Source organism: Pleurodeles waltl, chromosome 11 (genome assembly GCF_031143425.1).
Source record: "Pleurodeles waltl isolate 20211129_DDA chromosome 11, aPleWal1.hap1.20221129, whole genome shotgun sequence".
NCBI lineage: Eukaryota > Metazoa > Chordata > Amphibia > Caudata > Salamandridae > Pleurodeles > Pleurodeles waltl.
The window spans coordinates 275490668-275506880 of record NC_090450.1 but is presented as its reverse complement, the minus strand read 5'-3'; the positions used below and the strand labels follow the sequence as shown (position 1 = coordinate 275506880).

General features: G+C 42.7%; 1 protein-coding gene across 1 annotated transcript in view; it reads right to left on the bottom strand.

The window, feature by feature from the left end:
• Nucleotides 1-16213, bottom strand: part of IL20RB (interleukin 20 receptor subunit beta) — a 194983-nt gene that overhangs the window by 131621 nt on the left and 47149 nt on the right. The window contains exons 2-3 of the mRNA XM_069213554.1: nucleotides 3809-3932; nucleotides 194-384 (exon numbers count right to left, since the gene is read on the bottom strand). Coding sequence (XP_069069655.1) covers nucleotides 194-384; nucleotides 3809-3932 — 315 coding nt within the window. The remainder of the gene's footprint in view (nucleotides 1-193; nucleotides 385-3808; nucleotides 3933-16213) is intronic.

Here is a 16213-nt window from a genome sequence, read left to right as displayed (position 1 = left end):
GCCAGGAATACACCTGAAAATCTACAATATACATGAGTTTCCAGAGTGTACTCATTAAAATTCCCTGAATCTCTCAATTTCCATAAATCTACACAAATAGCAGTTGTAAGTGTATGATGCATTTATTTACATTATCTTGATCTTGTCCTTGTTCCACCTCCCATATTTTTAGAACAACGCTGGATCTCCTTACTTGTGGTGCGACTGAAGAGGTGCTCCAGGGTGGCCCATCCGGAATGTTCAGAGCCTTGTTCTGCCCTGACCCGCAGATTGTAAAACACGTTACCAGCAATCTTTTCGGTGACATCGCACAGGGGCACTTCAACTCTGATACACTCTGCAATGTCAGACCAGCTGCCGTTCCAGTAACTCCTTTCAAACTCCCTGGTGGGTCACAAAATAAACCATTATTTGCTGGTCTCTTGAACTAAGGCAAAATTAAAGCTATGCTTTCATTGTCAAGCACCAAAAAGTGTGCAGCCAACCAGGACAATACACAGATTGGATACCTTACTTACACCTACTGTGTTTCTTCATACAAGCAAATGAAACAAAGGGCCCTATTCAATTAGTAATCACAGAAAGGTCTGTGCCCTCCTTGCGCTTCTGCTAATAGTGATTTGAACATTTCTGGGCCAATTCACAAAGGCTCCTGTAGTAAACTTAAATGCATTTCTGAAAAAAATACCAAATGGTTGTAATAAATGATGTCCACTCGTATTCTCGCCACCCTATCTAGTTTTACTACTTACAAAAACACAGTAAATAACACATAATTCTTAAATGTGAAGATACACGAGGAAAGGTTATTTTGCCCACCATTTGCCAACAGAAGATTTAGGATGTCCTTTTCGGTGGTCAGACCAATCCACTGAGTTTCTAATGCATCCATGTTCAAGAAACATGCAAAGGAAATACCATAAGCATAGTGACTATTTACCCGGATATGGCAGCAGGTATCAATTAAAAATAGATTTGTTTCAGTTTTAAACCCTACAATCTTTACAATCAGGTACACATTATGCCACATCATTTTGTTCATTTCCTGTCAAGGTATTTCAGAGACATTTGTAACCTCACAAGATATACACCATTTCAACATCATAAACAGAAGAGAAGTAAATGTTAGAAAAACATTGGAAGACTAGTTTGATTTTCCTGATTAGATAAAGCTGAAAGTCGATAGTTTCTTGAGTCTATTTTCCAGCAGTTGTGCAATGGACATAAGTCACTTTCTGGCCAATGATCTTGAAGCCTAACACAATAAAGTGATTAGTGAAAAGCCCATTTCCAAGAGCTCCCCTGCCGTTAGACAATTTTCTTTCGGTAGCCCAGAAATCATGAAATCACAAAATCTGAAAGGAAGGAAAGGACCCATGCACCATAACACCAGGCATATGTTAAGACAATATAAGATTCCAAAATTCCCCAGGAGGCTATGCTGCCTTTATTTTATACTAAGGTATATTAAAATACACCTTGCTCTTTCATACACAACATCTGAGTTGGCTGAGCATAGTAAGCAAGCACTTTCACAATGATAGAAGTAGGGTAATAGGTTTCTTCCTTTATAGGGACAAATAGTAAGAAAGTGTGTGGTGCTGTCTGTGCAATTCTCTGCACAAATGCAGCTCGGCAAATGCCCATGTATTCCAATATTTTCCTACTTGGCTTGAACATATAAGAGTTTGTGTTTCCCATGACTGGCCCTTTGATCAGATGAGTACCAGATAGTGTTGGACACTGTTGGCACCCTAAAGGGAATATTTTGATCAAATTCTTTGTCCAGTTTTTCCTTTGGTTTCTCTGTCATACAGAAATCTGTGAAGTCTTCTTTCAACATCAATATGGCATGTTTTGGAATGTTAACAGGTTTGATGATCAATTTTACAGATCTATCTTGTTTTAATACATGGTGTAAGCTGGAACTTTGCTGGTGGCCATGCTTCTGCAGCACTGCACTCATGGTATTTGTGACAAATTCAGATTTTACTGATTCAAAATTAAGACTATTGGCCCCATTACTGGTTTTGCGGTCCCAATGCGGGATTGCCAAACTCATGGGGAGAACACCACCACCATGGCAGTTGCATTCCATCTCTCCCTATTACAATGTTCCCGCAGGTCTGTCTGGCAGAAACATTACAATAGAGCGGTCACACTGGTCAGACCAGCAGAAACAGTGCTATGAGATAGCACAGAGGGAGCCGACTAGCACCCTTGGAAGTCGCACTGTTTGCAAAGCAGACAGTGCGCATTCCGATCGTGCTGGGTAGGGGGTCCCCTGCACAGCCTGTGCCATGGTCATGGGCAGAGTAGGGCCCTTTCTGTGTCCCACTGCACTTGTTCCCACTAGCCTTTAGTACAAGGTTGTAATCGGACAGGTGGAGCTGAATTCAGGGCCACTCTGGCTGAGTACAACCAAGTCTGCTATCATCCCGTTGGAACAATGTTCCTGGTGGGGATAGCGGCCCCCTGGTGGATCCGCCCTTGAGGGTCATAATTGGGAGGTCGGACCGCCGGTACTGCGGCGATATGACCGCCAATGAAAGTGTGGCGGTCCTCGGACCACCACACTCGTAATGAGGCTCTAAATATCTAACATGCCTAGACTTTCATGGGATTAGTCCACATTTCCTAACATCCAATAGACTCTGGGTAGGAGCTTGCAGTCTTTCTCTTATAATCTTCGAGTGCTGCCCGTTTCATGCGACAGAGAGGATGGCATGATCTTCTTGATCCATAATCCTATGTTTGGAAATATATTTTGGAGAATCTGATACAAATGGTGAGTCATGGATTTTTCATTAGGTCTTTGTGGATTTTGCTTTTCTCTCACAGCAAAACCTCACAGAATGATCTATGACTGATTCTTATGCTGTTTATTGTCTGATAACTCAAAAACTTCTGTTTCTGTCTTTTGACGCCATTATGTCTCTATGACAAAAAGTACTGTGCTTTACAATTAACCTTTTTCATTCCATATCAAAACTGTTCCTCCTGCATCATTGACACCATAACAGATCAACACCAAACACTCGTTCCTCGTCCTGTCATACACTCTATAGGCTGTTCACGGCAAAACCATGTCAAACTGTATAGAGCAGCGTAAGAGGGCTATATTTAATGAGATGTTGTAGATCTGAGTTAAAAGGAGCTTATTTTCACCTCTAAATGTTCCACCAAATGCACTACTTTGGAATTTATCGATGTGGAAAGGACCTGTAAGAAGAATATGTGATGTTTGACCAAAGTAAACACAGTCAATAAACACTGCAGTTTTAAATTCCAGATAGTAGGTTAAAATTAACCATACTCCAGGTAGAGGTCCATTAGTAAAGGTACTGGGCAAGATCACCAAGAACCACAGAAATGGCACAAATGGTCTATACAAATGTGGACAATTTAACACATAACATACTATATTGAATGCATCAAAACATAAGACAACATATATAATACAGAACATAAAAGGCATAAAATAAAATGCAACACCTTACAAAATAACTCATAACACAGCACATGCTGCAAGTCACCATGTTAAACGTACTAGGCTTTCAATTAACAACATTAATACACTCTTGGAGTTACGTTTGGCTCTCTTAATTTAAACCAATTTGATTTATGAACTAGATTCAAGTGGCTTTTCTGCATGCTATCAATAGAGACGTGCAGTCACTCAATGGGTCTATTGAGGATACTCCATGCCAAAGCCTCAGTGTTGGTCCAAACTCTTCAACAGCATGTAATCTATACCAGAAACAAAGGGTAAAAAGAAGAATGTTGTGAAAAAAAGAAGTAAATTTACCCTTGAACCTGGAGGGAGTAGGTCACATTTCCAGCTGAAGACGCCACTGGACTCCAGCTCAACCAATGTTTCAGGTTGATGGACACCATGGAAACGTTTTCGGGAGTTGGAACAGCATTGTAATCTGGAAAAGGTCAAAAGAAAACATTGGAAGGTGAACAGCATTTAGACAGCAAAGTATACTAATGAATAAATGAATAAAAAGCAAGCATAAAAGTAAATGACTCAGGAAGCAAAAATGGAGGAGAAAACCTAACTAGGAAAACCAAAAGAGAAAGAGGGCAACAAAAAAGGGAGAATATAACATGTAGGAAGAAACAGAAAATAATCAATAAGCAAATAAAAGAAAACTAGACATGGATACAAACAGAGAGAGAAAGGGGTACAATGCATTGCAAAGGAAACAAGCCTAGACAAAGTCAATGGCTCATTGTGCACAGACCTATTGGCTTTGCCAATGAATTTTACTGTCCCAGATTCACGCTGGCAGGCAGCCATCATAGAATAGATTTTCTAAAGGCTTAAGAAAAACCATCCTGAGATGGCTATTGCACATGAGCATTAACAGGCAGATATCTTAGGTTGGTTTTCTGCATGCATTTGCACGCACGGTGGTCCTCTTGAAATACTTTTCTTTAAGAAAAATGTATCCAAGTGGGCCACCCATGCTGTGACATACGATGTAGCCATCGTGGAACGCTTTTCCTAAAGCAATAAAAAAACATTCAGAGATGGCTGCCATGGTTGGTGCATGGTAGTGCATGTACACGCAGGGGTGGCTATTTTGGACTGGATTCAAAAGCATTCAAAGATGGGTGCCAACCAAAACAGCAATGGCAGTGGATAGAGTCATGAGAGCCAGAACCTGGGCAGGGTCTAGTTTTTAAACAAAGAGGGAGGGGCCAGTAAACAAGGAATGGCCGATAGAGGGAGATAACATAGGCCTTCATGCAATGCATGCCATCAGAAGTGAAAAGAAACAACTCAGTGAGACTGAAAAAATTACCTGGGCCGGACAAACAAAAGAATAGGAATGAAATCAACTGAATAAAGAGCAGGAAATCTAGATACACAAGGAAAACAATGAATTATGAGCAAGAGAACGATCAACGTCCCACTCTAGGTCTGTAATGGATACAATAGCAGGGGCCTAAAAAAGAACTGAACGCAAGAAAACATAATATATGCAAAGAACATAAGTAAAACCACAAAACTAATGGAAAAGACATAAACGACAAAGAGATAAACATGTTTTTCTCTGCATTATATCGTGTAAAAATGTGTCTAAATTTCAAAGTTTGGAAGGACCACAAAAAAAGAATAGTTAGTTAGATGATAGAAAGCTATTGCTATGACACACGCTCCTTTGAGAGGAGCAGTGTAAAATGCAGGCATTGACAGAGCTGCAATATATTATTGCATTCAATATAATATAGTGTGTGGCACCTAGTAATGATGTGTGTGACACATCGCAATTTGCAATGAACACAAGTCATTGTATGGTTAATAGACAGACCTTGAAAAATCATAAAAATGTTTCCAGACCTGCAGGTCTAGCGACGTGAATAATCTGCTTAATTTAGCTGTAATGCTCTTGACCCACAAACTTGCCTCAAATTGTGTGATCCTAGGCAAATACCTTATTTCACTGAACTGCCTTTTTCTTCACTATCACATGAGATCTCCATCAAATATATGCATTCAGCATGTCTGCTGTATAAAAAATAGTTTAGTTTTGTTTGATTTAACAGGCTAAATATTTGCTCCATGTATAAAACAAAATCTAGGTCACATATAGGATGCACATGATCCATGATTTGCGACTTAGGCCCAGATTTACAAGATTCTGTCGCATCAGTACTGATGCGCCAGATATCTTGCGTACCTCCCCCTCCACCTAACCACACCATGGGTGCACCGCATTTACAATAGGGGGCACCATGGCGCCCTTTAGGTCAATAGCGTCAACATTTTTGATGGTATTCTGGCAGTTTGCTCCACTAGCATCAAATATTTTTACGCTAGTAGAACAAAGTGCAAAGAGGCCCATTGATTACAGTGGGTGCTGCCTTTTAACGACTGCTTTGAGCAGGCATTAAAAATTATGCCAAAAATGGGGCAATTAAATCTTGTAGATTGCCTCCTAACACCAGAACGCCCCCTTGCATGCATTATGCTTGGCACAGGCATAATGTGGTGCAAGGGGTCGCAAAGTGGTGCAATTCATGCATTGCACCACTTTGTACATATGGCGAGGTGATTTTGAGATCTGGGTTTAATCCACTGTTCTTTTGCTTCCCATGCCCTCCCAGTTTGGACCCAGCCACACGCAAATCAGTCTTCACCCTCTTCCCTATGGGAACAGTCCAGCCCTAACTGCAAGGCCAGGTCTTCACTGTACCGGAAACAAGCACCCTTGGACTGGTTTCAGAGTATCAGCCTTCATCCGCCAGGCTAGCTTGAATCCAATGGCACTGTGCGCATGGGACCCACATCTGGGTATATGCTTCCCACTTAGGGCAACTTTAGCAACACAAAAGGATGGGTTTAATCCTTCATTCTTTTGCTCACTAGGCCACACCAGTTTGCACCTAGCCATATCCAAATCAGTCTTGAATCTTTTCCCCATTGGAACAGTCCAGGCCGACATGCCAAGCCAGGTCCTCCTTGGACCGGACACAAGCATCCTGGGACCGGTTTCAGGGTATCACCTTTCATCAGCCAGGGCAAGGGCAGAAATGTTTCTCAGTTTTAATAAATATATTACTAAAGCTAAGGTTCATTCTGTGACTTTTTAAAATATTTATTACAAGTCCAGTTTAATTGGTAAGGTTGGATTTGTAACAAATATTTAGCAAAAGGTACTATTAAGTCACCCTTTACTTGACTAAAATGTCTCGAAGCCCATTTGCATGAGCTTCCAACTGTCATCCAGGAGTAAAATGGTCCTTTGATGGGGCATAAACTTCCTTCCAGAGCTAAGACAAAGACCTCAGCTTTGAGGAGGTGTTCTGTTCCTCTGACAGGATGACCATCTGGACATTGCCCTTTAACTTAATTAACTTCAAATTGGTATACCATGTCACAAGCAGATGTAGCTAACACCTGGGCTTGCACCCTCCTTTTTCTTCTTGTCAGCCAAAAACCTATCCCATTGGGAGAAGATCTGCTCCCAGAAATGGCTTTGAGTGACCACAGATGAGGGGTTGCTCATTTCCATGGCCACACCTCTGGGACGGGCACAGAAGCTCTGCAAAAGTAAAGAAAGGTTCTGCCATGTTGGATTTATGTAGACAGTGACACTTGGGGATTGTTTGCAGAAGGGAACACAGGAACTGCTGCAAAAGTGTGTGGGGTACCCCTGGGAACTTTTCTTTATTGGCTAGGGACGGGCCAGGAGTCACTCCCACCCATAGGCATAAATGTGGTGCCCCTGGGCACCCTCTTCAGAACACACCTGGATCTGTGGAAGATGTAGGAATGAATACACCTACTGCTGAGACCTTTAAGGAGACCTGAAAGATTGGACCTGCTCCCACTTGCACCCAGGGCAAAGAAGAGGACTCCAACTGTCAGTTGGCTGACCGCCTGTTAAGCTACAGGAACACATCAAGCTGCTAAAAGCCATTTTTCCTAAATAGCCTAGCTGACCAGTTCCAACTGGACCTGCCCTTGAACCTGCTGGTGACGTCTGTTGGAGTGAGTCCTAAATCCCAATTGCTGTGCCCCAGGTCCTAGGAGCTTGGCTGTGTTGAAATGCACTCTTCCTACTGTCCTGAAAAATCTGGAACTTGGAAACATTTTGGCTCCAAAGACCTCCAGAAGACTGGGACAAACCCACCAAGTCAATTTGATGAAGGTGTGTTGCTGCTGGGCAAAGATTCAGGTTGCTCTCACTCAGAGCTTTTCCAAAGCAGCAAATCTGTTTCAGCAGGACATTGCAAGGGTCTGTCCAGTCTTGTGATGCCCTATTCAGCTACAGCTTGGCGAAATCTGGTCTCCAAATAAGCAACTGAGTCTGAATGTAGAAATCCTCACCTGGTGAAGACACCAAAATTGTCTTGTCAGTGAGAGATCTTTCTGAGGCACCAAATTTTTGTTTCTCCTGCTCTGAGCTTTTCTATGAAAAGTTAATGGCTTCACCAAGACTTTCTCCAACCACTATCCAGCTTTGTGGAGCTCATCTTGGCTACCGCTTGCTACCTTGCCCTGATGAAGGCTTTTGATTTCCAACCCTGAGATTAAATCAGAAGGTAAAACTTCTGACCGTAGCGAATCTGGCCCCTTTATCAAAGCCGCACTCCATCGCGGTCAGCCTTAATCCATGCCTAGGTACAGGTCTAGCACAACCAGATGATCGCGGCTGGTACTTAATGCTTGGAGTTATTTTCACTTAAAACTTTAACGATTCACGTCTGTTTTTCATAATTGGATCTGTATTGCGTTGGTGTGATTTTGTTCACCAAACTATACTCTATATTTATAAATTAGGGTGGGATTTTTATTTGTGTTGTGTTTTTGACTTTTTACCCCCTTTGGTACTTCGAAAAGCTTTACACGTTTTCTTAAATTATGACTCCTAGCTCTGTACTATAGCTACCATGGGTTGAGCAACAGATTTAAATTACTGAAATGCTTCCTAGACCTAACAAGAATGGTGAATTTATTTCAAGTGGTAGACTACCATCCACCCCAACAATTAATCCACGTTCTCACAATGGTGTTCAGCAATGGGAATCAGAGCTAACTAAAAATCCCTAAATGCAACTTAACTTAAAGCAAAAAATTATTTTTGTTTTATAATTGGCATTAGGTGTTGGATTGGGTAACTTTTGAAATTTCTAAATTATGTTTGATTCTAATGCTGCACCTTTTACAAATCTAAGATAACATGGAAGTGGATCTAGCTATCATGGAAACTCTGACAGTGGAGAAACAGGCAATTAAAATTGGTCAGGCATTCAAGAAGAAAGGACAATGTGAAGTCCCTCAGGGCCTGGGGGTAATAATGATTAATGGAGAGATATAGCTGGTGCAGGATATTCTAGCTACTTTGAGACAACAGCATCTGAGCTCTATTTCTATCCATTAAGGGCAAACCATGTCTCATTCCTGCATGTTTCGAGGCCCTGATAAAAATGATTCAAACCTTGAACATCGGCCTTTTGGACGGCCGGTTATACTGAATTAACAGTGCCTTTGCTGTGAAGGTTTGTAAACCTATACCTCTATTCAATATGAAAGTTTGTATTAAGCATAGAAAGTATGAGGTAAAAGGTTTGACCCATGTAGGTTCCTCCTTTTTGTTGTTTTCCCTGGAACCATAAATTGTCAAAGAATACCTAAAGGCCTACCCAGATAAAAAAACACTGAAAAGTCCAAAGGTCTGTTTTATAACTGTAAATGCCAGTTCAATGTTAAGCAAGTTTATGTGTCCGGATGGGTGAGTGGGTAACAGTAAGAATGAATCAATGGTAGAAAGAATGAATTGCTGGGTAGTGACTGGGTGTGTGGATAATTGCAGGCATGTCAGAAGCTTTTGTGGGATCTACATAAGCCTACTTTTATGATATATGAATACATATATAAGATAATGCTGTAATATATACTGCCAACCCAGCCCATGTGGGTGGAATATTTTTCTAAAATTTTCAAAACAGAGGATAATACCTCCCTGGAAGTAGTGAATGGCCCCACTGATGGGATAGATTAATTCTTAGGTATAGCCTTCTGAAACTCAATAGCAGTATCCAATGTACTACAGGCTATCCAAGATTGTCCTTCTGATAAAGCCCCCCGACCTGACAGAATTCCAGTCAATGTACATAAAACTTTGCTAGAATTTTGTGGACGACTACTTACCAACGTCCTGAGGTCTGCTGTGATGGGCCCCCTGATAGACACCTGGAGAGAGACGATTATTGTGCCTATTTTTAAGAAGGGGAACAGGGCTGGTCCACAGTGTTACCGTGCAATTTCCCTCTTAGACGGTTCTGTTAAGATCTTAGGCCAAGTGGGATTAAACAAATTGGAAATCTGGGCCATGGAGAACAATTGTTTATCAAAGGTATAGTTTGGATTTCAGATGGGATTGGGCACAATTGAACAGGCTCTCAATCTGACTTTGTTAGTCCAAAAATACACAAAGGCTAAAAAAGGCTTTGTCCATCTAGCCTTTATGAATCTGTTCTGTGTCTTTGACACAGTTGACAGATCCAAATTGTGGAATGTTATGTCAGACATGGGGGTGGACAGAGGCATAATTTCTTTATTCAGCAGACTTCGCGCTTGCACCTCTGTTAGGGTTCGTTTCAGCCAGGAGGGCTATCTAATGGAGGAATTTTCCTCCTTAAAGGGGGTTAGACAGGGATGTGTGCTGGCTCCTTTTCTTTTCCTTCTCTACATAAATGGCTTGGAAGATTTTTTTGGTAAAACGGGGAAGGATTTACCACTTATTAATTCCCAGCCAATCCCAGTCTTACTTTATGCAGATGATGCTGTCCTTATTTCAAGGACAGCAAATGGCCTTCAATCCTTGTTGGACGCTTTTAATCTTTTTATGGGGAGCGTTGGTCTAAAAATAAATAGAACAAAGTCTTATGTGATGAAGAGTGGCCCAAAGTCATCACAAACTAAGAAATTTGATCTTAAAGACTCAGAAATATTAAAAGTTCCTAATTTTACTTATCTCAGAGTCCTGATAGATGTTGATTTTAATTGGAAATTTTCAATTAGTGTACGTGTCATGCAATTTCAAAGAGCCATAGATGAAGTTTTTAGGTTCTCAAAGAAGTTGGGTAATAAGCCAGTGAGGGAAATGCTGACCGTTTTTTTAAAGTAAATGTTTTTCTATTGCATCGTTCAGTGCTGGGGTGTGGGGCTACACCAACTGTAAAAGCCTCCAGGTAGTGGAGAATAAATTTCAGAGGAGGCTGCTAGCAGTCCCACAATCCACCCAGGCTGTTTTTTGTCATGATGAAGTATGTCTGAGGGGCATTGCTGATTATATAGGACTGCAACCTCTATTGCTTTGGCTAAGAGTCTGGCTAAATCCCGAAGCGCAATGGTGTAGATCAGTGATTTTGGATTATCTGTCACTGACCCGGTCTATGGACATTCCCTTTCTTTAAATATGTTAATTCCTCACTCTTTCATCTCGGGGCAGGGGAATATTTCCAGGCCCCTGATTCTATACTGGCGAAGGTCAAAGAGAGGATTAAAGAGCTTTAATGGCATTCTTTTCTTGAATCGAACTTGACTAGTAACATACCAGGGGACCCGGAGAGTTAGTTGTCACAACCGTCACACCCCAAGCTGTATCTTACGGTTATTACTTCTGAGTGGCACAGATTTTTACTTACTGGATTTAATTTGAAGCCCATACATTATCTAGTAGCATTTCCCACCCAAGGCACTTGGTTCAGAAAACTCCTGCCATGTATTTGTGATAGTAATCTGTCCAAAGTACTTTGTACTTTGTTCTCTTCTGTAACCTATACACTGCATCAAGGAGAAGGTTTTTACATCCTGTACTTTTGTCTACAGGCATTAGGTCCAGCCACCTAGCCTACTCATATCTACATGACTTGGGAAGTGAAGGGACGATACATGGCGTGTTAAATTTTATATTTGCTGTTATTCGAATCCGTAAATGCTATTAAGTTTTCCAACATGTATTTATCCTGTTATTGTTATCTATATTTATATTTTTACCTGATCACTGTATATGTGACTGATTATGGCCCTCATTACAACCTTGGTGGTCAGCGGTAATTTGGGGAAAGGTACTGCTAACAGGCTGGCAGGACCTTTTCCCAAATTATGACATTCGCAGTGTGGCTCAAGTCAAACCGCCAATGTACCACTCCATCTGCCAGGGTGGTAACGGCCGCTGGGCTGGGCGACTTCGGTCTCCAGCCAGGTAGCCATCACAATCCCACCCTCGGTATTATGACCCCACCTACCGCCATGGTTTTCGTGGCAAGCGTACCGCCACGAAAACCATGGCGGTAGGCACTATCAGTGCCAGGGAATCCCTTACCTGACACTGATAGGGGTCTCCCCCGCCCCATCCCCAGAATCCTCCTCCACCCTCCCCCTTCCTCTCCTGCCCCCCGCACATTTACACACCCACATGTGCACACATACACAATCATACACACACGCATACCCACATCCACCCATGAATGTACACATACATAACCACAACACACACCAACATACATTGACGCACACACGCATTCCCAACACACAACATACACGTACACTCACATTCAGTCATTCACGCACGCATTCAACGTCACTCACACCCGCATGCATGCATACAAAACCAGACACACACCCCCACACACACAACACCCCCGCACACACACACACACCACTCCCCATCCCCCTCTCCTGTCAGAGAACCCGACTTACCTGCCTGTAAGGGGTCCTCCAGCTGGAGACGGGACACGCCGCTGCTGCCAGCAACAGCGTCTGCCAGCAAAACACCGCCAGGCCGTATCATGGCTCATGATACGGTTGGCGGTGTTTTGCTGGCGTGGCACTGCTGCTGGCAGCAGCACCACCTTACCGCCGTCCGCTGCCATGACCATCGATGGTATTCCGCCAGCCTTCTGGTGGAATTCCGTCTACGGTCATAATGCAGGTGGGTGACTGGTAGCCACGGTGACGGTATGTTGGCGGCCGTCCCCGTGGCGGTAGGCGGCAGTTACCGCCAAAGCTATAATTAGGTCCTATGTCTTTTATGGCTCATTTGAGCCAAATAAAGTATTTGAAACGAAACGAACAATATATGAATACATTTAGCTGTGGCAGTGGGGATTGGAGGAAAAATCCAGTGGGTACCTCCTTGTGATGGTGTTGGATGTTTATATAGATGAGAATGCATGAACTGATGAATGGGCGAGTGTAAAGATGGATGAGTATGTGGGTTGATAACTGAGTTTATACCATCAACAAAGAAAGATGAAAGTGGCCTTTCATCAATTCATATTGTGTTAATCCTTTAAAATGTACAATATGCCAAACATTGTAACCTTAACAAGAGGGCCAGGGCTATGCCAGAAGCCAGTAGCATCATGCCAATGATTCTAGAGTCAGTGTTATGCCAGTGGAGGTCAACAACTTACAGAGGATTGCTAGAAAGTGCTAAGATTTTACATTATCCCTTCGCCAGCATTTATTCCAGTCGTGGACACTACCAAGCTGTAAATGCCCACATTATGCTAGGAATAACCAGCATTATGTCAAATATAGACATCATTGTGCCACAAGTGCTCATGGTATGCAAAGTAGTACATCAATCAACAGGCCAGCTTAGATACTGATGCTGTTATTTGTCACAGCTCTTTCAAGCCCAAAGTTAACTAGCTCTGATCTAAAAGGCTGCCTGTGCCCTCTGGTCTTAGCTTACATTACAACCTACATGAAAGAATAAATTGTGGCTCCAAGTCATGGGTGTCCAGTTTAGCCAATGATGACATTTCAACCAAGAGCACCCTCCATTCTGGAACTTCATATTTCGTTTTTGACACTGTGTGAGCTCATGATTCCTGGTATGAAAATTACTGTTGACTAAAAAAAACAGAAAATGTGTCACTAGGGTGTGTCACTTCACAGAAGGAGAAGCGACCTCAATGACACTGGGCAGCACTGCAATGGAAATTAAATTAGGATATGATGACATATAACCACAGAAAAAGTTACTATAACAAGCTGATACATTCAGATTATTTAAAGAGCAAGATAGTAGGCCTGGCACTTCCTCCTTCTCTCACCCACACTTTCTCTACCTTGACTGCCAAACCCTCCTTCATACTACCTATCCATGTCCGTCTTTGATTATGATTATTATTATGTTGTTATAAAGTTTAAAAATGAGCGCTAAACATTCAGAAACTAACATCTTAAATGAGATTTGCTCATAAAGATGTCAACCTGAAATGAATCTGAAGATGTTTGTGAAAGATTGCAAGTAATTTAAAATCTGGCTTCCAAGGGAAACATGAAAACAGTGCAGGTGGACCCAGGTGTATGGAGTGCCCTTGCAATAAATTGGGTTGCTGGTTGAGGGGGGTAAAACCCCACTCAAGCAGAAACCATCATTCCTCTCAGGGCAAAGTCACAAGCAAACCCTAAATTAACCTGTGCTCGATACCCTAGTAGCTTGGCACTGATCAGTTAGGCCTAACTTAGAGGCAATGTGTATAGTATTTGTACAACATTTCAACAATAATAAAGTTAAAAACACCACACAAAAACGATCCCATTCCAAGTTAGAAAAATAGAGTAACCTTTAATAAATAAAACAAGACCAAAACAACAAAATCCAATACGTAAATCTGGCAATATTCAATGTTAAACATTTCAGTAAAAAAAAGTGCCAAAAAGCACAAAGTGGCAACTATGGATATCTGGCTGTGTCGGGCTGGGGCAAAGTCACAAGTTCAGGCTGACCGCAATGGAGAGCGAGCCGGCTACTGGTCGTAGTTAGACCCACTGAGCAAGAGTACCTGAAATCCTAGTTTGCGGAGCACTGAAGGGACCTGCACCAAGGATGCGTAGGGTAGCTGAGGCGATATGTCTTTGTCGAGTAGAGGTGAAGCTGTGATGCAAGGTCCTGCAACGTCATCAAGAATCCCATCAACGAGAGCTGGGATGTGAAATCCAGTGTCAGGAATGCATTGCGCAGTCGAGACAATGCAGCAGTTTCAAGTAGCAGCAAGGCTGCAAAGCGAGAACCTATAGTGTCGTTGGGGCTGCTGTCAATAAGATGCAAGGGCCAGCATTGGGAAAGCTTTGCATAGGCAGTGGTTCCGATGCAACTGTGGGGTAAACACAGAATCGTTTACATTGGGAAAACCCTCTCAGCAGCATCAATTCTGCTGGGTTCCGCTCCCCCACCACCACCCCCACTCTGTGCACAGGAAATGTGTTGGTTCTGCTGGATCCACAGATGGGCTGGCTGCGCGCAAACTTCGCAGTGGACTGGGGTGGCACCACTTCGCAGGCTATGAGTCAGAGATAACTGAGTCCATCTGCTGAGTTCAAGGAGCCTCACTGCAGCCTTCTATCCCTGAGGCTCAAGCCAGGAGGCCAGCCAACTAGCCCTTGGTATCACTCTGGAGTCCTGGGTTTGACAGAGGTAGATCCTGTCCTTCTCACCCAGGAAAGAGGACAGCAGACACCTGGTCATCACAGCAAAGCAGCATTCCAGGAAGGCAGTAGCACAGCAGATCAGCAGACCAGCAGAGTGACAGTCCTTCCAGCAGTACAGCAGTTCTTCTTCCTGGCAGAGTATCCACAGGTCCAGAAGTATACTGAAGAGGTGGTGTCTGAGGTCCAATATTTATACCTGATGCCCATCCTCTGGAAGGTGGGAGAAGCTTCTAGAAATTCTCTTTGAAGTGCACAGGCCTCCTGCTTCTGTGCCCTCATTCCAGACTAACTACGGGGTAAGCTGCCTTTTTGTGTGGAGGCAGGAACACAGCCTCTTCAAGTGTAGGAAGGGCTGGCCCCAGCTCCCTCTCATCCTGCCAGTAATGGCCCATCCGGGCACACCTAAGTCCTCTATAGTGTGGGGGTGTCTAGGGGGAATACACAAAGCCCAACTGTCAGCTACACCCACTCATGGGACCAAGATGCAGGCTACAGGCACCAAATGAGTAATGCAGGAAAATGTAAACTTTCTAAAAGTGGCATTTTCAAAATTGAAATTTAAAATCTGACTCAACCATGGGAGAGGATTTTTCATTACAATTCCAAAGACACCAAACATGATCTGGTCATAAATTATCACTTATTAAATATAATAAGGTAACTCCAATGTTAGCCTATGGGGGAGGTACACTGCACAATGCCCTTTGTGCTGTTCAGGGCCTACCTTAGGGATGACATAAGTATTAAAAAGCAAGGTTTGGGCCTGGTAAAATGTTTATTTTTTCAGGTTAAAGTGACAGTTTAAAACTGCACACACAGGCTGCAACGGCAGACCTGAGACATGTTTAAAGGATTACTTAAGTGGGTAGTACAATCAGTGCTACAGACCCACAAGTAGCATTTAATTTACTGGCCGGGGGTACATGGAGTACTACTGTACGAGGGACTTGCAAGTAAAATAAATACGCCAATGAGAATAAGCCAAAGTTATCATGTTTTAAGGATTAAGGAGTGAGCACAAGCACTTTACCCCCGTTAGCAGTGGTAGAGTGTACAGAGTCTTAAGGCCAGCAAAAATGAGATCAATAAAAATAAGGAGAGGCAAAAGGTTTCGGGGAACAATACCCTAAGGCTAACAGGTCTAAAAGGCTCCAACACTATTTTTAGCTAGGGGACTCCATTCCCCTTAACTAAGCCCAAAGGAGGCTAAGTTTACAAACATGGTGTGCATGAGAGCTGGTT